The 5,134-nt window shown below is 40.7% G+C and overlaps 1 protein-coding gene across 1 annotated transcript in view; it reads left to right on the forward strand.

The window, feature by feature from the left end:
• Positions 1–5,134, forward strand: part of LOC108788656 (mitogen-activated protein kinase kinase kinase kinase 4-like) — a 189,948-nt gene that overhangs the window by 142,262 nt on the left and 42,552 nt on the right. Inside the window, exon 27 of the mRNA XM_018558479.1 lies at positions 2,950–3,050. Coding sequence (XP_018413981.1) covers positions 2,950–3,050 — 101 coding nt within the window. The remainder of the gene's footprint in view (positions 1–2,949; positions 3,051–5,134) is intronic.

Raw genomic sequence — 5,134 nt, forward strand, 5'->3', positions numbered from 1 at the left:
GGAGATGTGGGGGAGCAGTGTCAGTATTAAGACGAGGAGATGTGGGGGAGCAGTGTCAGTATTAAGACGAGGAGATGTGGGGGAGCAGTGTCAGGATGAAGATGAGATGTGGGGGGGAAGTGTCAGGATGAAGATGAGATGTGGGGGAGCAGTGTCAGGATAAATATGAAATGTTGGGGAGCAGTGTCAGGATGAAGACAAGGAGATGTGGGGGAGCAGTGTCAGGATGTAGTGGAACAGTGTCAGGATGGAGAGAAGTAGGAGAGCAATTTCAGGATGAAGATGAGATAAAAGGGAGCAGTGTCAGGATGAAGCTGAGATAAAAGAATATAAAAAAGAAAAGAATATAAGAGATAGAATGTCACAGAAGAGAGCCGGTGACAATGCAGATGGAGAGAAGAATGACTGTAGAGGAACTGTGCAGTTTGATACGGATGGCCATGACAAGACTAGTCACAGCGGAGCATGGCATGAGACTCCAGCAGAGATTCATCTATAGAGTTGAAGCAAAGTGCAGCAGAAATAATGAGTGCACAGACATGGGGGCAGTGTGGGCTCAACAACACCGGACGTCTAGAGAACTTTTATGACACCATTAGAGAATGAAAGGTGACCAGGATAGTGCAGCAGGGCAGAGGTTAATCAGTAAACTGTCACATATGTTATCTCTGAGAGATAGAGGGAGGAAATGCATGAGGACAGACAGCTTACTAACCGATCTCTACTCACTGTGTTGAAAGTTCTCCGTGTATTTCTTCTGTTAGCTCTGATGTCAGAACCGAAGGCACAGCCGAAAAGATCACTCCGCCTAGTGGCTGCAGGCACACAACAGTTGCTTGAAAAGGTCTGTGCAGCTGCGGTACTAAGAAAAAAAAGTGCCTTAGCCCGCTCCTGGCCGGGCCTCCCTCTGCCCCGGGCCCCATAGCGACCGCGTGGGTCGCTATGGCGGTAGTTACACCACTGGTCACAATTGGGCATATGATTAAAGAGGTGGTCCTAAAGCACCTTGAGCAGATTTGTTTCAGGCTCTTTACATCACCGTTGGCCCTGGAGATTATGTGCATAAGCAACAAACAAACCACCAAAAGGGCTTGCAACAGCCAGGCATAAGCTCTTCTATTCTTGTTCATACTTTTTTCGTAATGATTGTAATATGCATCAGTCATTATTAAACTGAAACTAAACTCAAGAATGAAATCTTAATAATGCATTCAAGCACCTTAACTATTAACAAAAATGTATCTTATTTGTTTATCCCTCAGCTGTAGATCCCCAAATCATCTCTGAATTGGTGCCGACACTGTCCTTCCTTCTGGAGGGTGGCTACTTTTGTTCCCCATGGTCCCTGTGGTAGCTACCACTTCAATCCCACTCCCTTGATGGACTATAATCTCACTTTTAGTTTACTACTTTGTATTAAGATTTTAGGCCATCATGGGAGCAAGCTTGGAGCAATGGCTACTTTACAACACACAGAGACCATGGGGAACAAAAGTAACCACCCTCCAGAAGGAAGGACAGTGTCAGCACAAATTCAGAGATGACTGGAGGATCTAGAGCTGAGTGAAACACAAATAAGGTACAGTATTGTTAATAGTTAAGGTACTTGAATGCATTTTTAAGATTTAGCTCCTGAGTTTAGTGTCACACTAAATTATTCCTTTATTGGCTGCATTGTTTTCTTTGTTACCTAAATTGTTCTAATTGGACAAATGAGCCAAATAGCAGTGAAGTTTTGTTTTGTCCGACTATCCTTTCCACCTGGCATTAAGTTACCTATCCTAAGGGGCTTCAGTCATAATTCAGACCTACTACTTAGGTTTTTTTTTTAATCAGCTCATCTCCTAAATCTTGCATAAACCTCTCTTATAAAATGCCTTATCTGAACCATTGTCTGCTTCTTGTCTGGATTCTACTCATTCATAGCCTTTCTCCTCTGGGGCATCTCTACATGATACCACTATCATACCACATAGAATGAAGAAACAATTAATGGTAAACTTGTTGTTGAAAATGCACACATTTTTAAGGCTATCTCCATCTCCATATATTTCATATCCTACTTGCTCAAAGTAATGGTCAGCAGCAAGAAGAAATGATTGTATCCCTTATTCCTTGCTATTTTACAAGAATGATTTATTAAACATAACTGCAGTTCTACTACGCTGGGGAAGCTTGTTGCCATGGGTGCAAAGGTAGGAAATACCCTATAAAATGCCCACTTTCCAGGATTTCTGCCATATTTAAGACTGATTATTCTGTAAATGTATGTGGCAAAAAGGTTGTACGTTAAGAAGATAATACATTTTGATTTCTTAAAATGTTCTAGTGGTTCCTTCCCAGATCTGGCCAGTATGTGAGCAAAGAAAGCATGGCATTGATTTTCATTCGTTTTCATTAAGCTACTGCTTAGTAAATTGACAGTATCGCTGACTCCCCAGGTGGCCAAAGCATTCCCTTAATCATGGAAGAGCATCTCCCTGTGGCCTGTCTTCAGTTGGGTAGCTGGAGGTTACAATATTACAGCAGCCAATTGACTGGTCAAAGCACGCTATGATGTCTCCTGCTTAGCAGTTATTATGACTTCAGCCAGGATATGGAGAACAATAATTTCAGTGAAAGTGGAGGGTAATGTATGTCCTAAAGCCCATCAGCTGAACACTTATATTAAATAAAATATAACCCTCTGTATTTATGGTAGATCTAATTATCTATTCTTACTGACATAACTATCAGGATGTCCATTGTAAACAGGGGAATGACACTTTGTATTTTTTCTTTGCATACTAAAGGCTTGGTTAAAGTATTGATTGGAGATGAGTTCATTAATTGACCCATTTTTGTTATTTGTCTGCTTAGTTTAATTGGCAAGGATATAGGAATTGTTCAATGTATCACAGTGCATATTTTTTTTGTTAATAACAATATATTTTTGTTTTATCATTGTAGTAAAATATGAAAGAATAAAATTCCTTGTTATTGCTCTGAAGAACTCTGTGGAAGTGTATGCATGGGCGCCAAAGCCATACCACAAATTTATGGCTTTTAAGGTGAGTTATCCATCATTTCTGTATAAAATGTGCCAGTTGTGCACTGAACAGTGATGGCCCAACTACCGTTAAATTGTGCCTTCCGAAATATACATCCATTCTCTTCCTTTCTCCTAAAAGGATTTCTAATTTATCATAAATATATTGTATCCTTTTTACATATAGTATATAATGGCTGGTCTATAATAAAGTATCATTTACTTTGCAGCTCTTAAATAGCAATGTGAGTGAAGCATACAGTTATTTCATATTCAGACATTCAGTTTTTACATTTGCTTTGAACTTTCAATAATGCATCAGTCACTCTATACAACACATTTCAATGGCCATGGGCACTACAAAACAACCACTTAGCATTACAGTGGTTACGACATATGTACGCTTTCTACCATTCTTTTTTCTTCCTTTGTATTCAAAGAAAAACACTTCAGATAGGGCCTTCCTTGTTAATGCATATGGTATACAGTATTGTCAGCTCCTTTTGCAGTGCCACAGAATCTGTATATGTGAAATAAAAATACAGCCTGCAAATAAGGTACTTTACACAGCAAGTAACCATTCCACACAGCAAGTAACCAAAAATCCATACTTTACACATTTACACAAAACACTAGCAACTTCTGCGATCATCCATGCAATTCACCTAAAGTTGTGAAGCAACACATGCACATCTTCATTCTAGAAACAAGGAAGGCCAACAACTGTAACAAGTTCCCAAAAGCAACTACACTTGATGTTGCTCTTGCATGCCTATGTGCCCTAAATAAAGGAAAAGGTAAACAGTGCTGCCTACATGCAATTACAAGGACTTGGAACAGTCAGAAAAGTTCATTATTTTCCCTCAGAGAAGATCTAAATGTTCTAACTCATCTGAACATCATGGGCAATGCTAATATGAGGTCAAATGAGATGCAAATTTAGAAGTGATTGCAGAAGACAAATCCTTTCCCACATCATTTTTAAAGGATATCTCTACCTTTAAAAGTACCTTAAAGTAGTACTAAAGGCTGGAATTTTGATGCACTGGGGATTTGCCATGTGCTCAGACTAGGAGGAGGTATGTGCTGTTGCCAATGGAGGAGAACCAGGAAGATGGATGGCTACTTAAGGTACTCAGAATCTAGAGGACCTCAGGAGCGAGGCTGGTGTCGCTCCTGCTGAGGATCTGTACTCATCCCTGCTCATTTGTTACTTCAATTTTTACTCGCTGTACCACGAGTGGATTTACAATGAGATGCTTAAAAGGTCTGGTGAGTCTGGAGTCTGTCTGTTATACAATGGATGTCTAGGATTCCTATACCCTCTCTCCCAGTGTGAAGAAGTTTAATAAAAATGTATTCAGCATTGCATTACTGGAGTGAATATCAGCTTTGTGGGCACTATAAGAGGGCGGTTAAATGCTAATAGGGCAGCTGAAGACCAAAAACCCCTAAACAGACTAGTAATGACCCGGTTATTCCAATGGCTCCTTGGGGGGTAGCGCTACATATACATTGGGACAGCAGGCAGGTAGAATCGTCTGGGTGTATCCAGGATGGCATTTATGTCTCTCCCAGGTTCAGGTTGTATACAGATTTTTTTTCCACTAGAGGGAGTTTTGGGAGTGCTTCAATGGTAGAGGGAATGAGTCCAGCTGAAGCAAGCTGGTTCATTAGCCCTTTATAAGAACTACCAGACTGCTCAGAGATTTGCTTCACCCTGGAACCAGTTGTATGCCTGAGTAGACTGGGGAGCGGTCTTCCTACATGTGTGGTGGAAAAGAAAAACCAAACGTCTGCGGTGAGACACAGCCTCTGGTAGTTTGTTCAATAGTGAGATAGATGCTAGGGGAAGGCACTAGGTTGCACCTATTTGTTAGTGAGGGAAACAGTGTGTGTAGTAATTTGCCAAGGGGCATGGGTTTATTTTCATGTTTTCGTTTGTTTTGCTCATTTTTGCTTGTAAATAGTGTACATAAACTGCACGTGCGTTTTCACCTGAATAAATCATTGTTTGCTGTGCCTATATTCTGTGGAGTGAACTCATCCAGGGAGTCGCACATGTCCGCTGCTGAGCTAACACCCTCAAAATATATATATGTATAT

Source organism: Nanorana parkeri, unplaced genomic scaffold (genome assembly GCF_000935625.1).
Source record: "Nanorana parkeri isolate BGI_ZX_2015 unplaced genomic scaffold, ASM93562v1 scaffold342, whole genome shotgun sequence".
NCBI lineage: Eukaryota > Metazoa > Chordata > Amphibia > Anura > Dicroglossidae > Nanorana > Nanorana parkeri.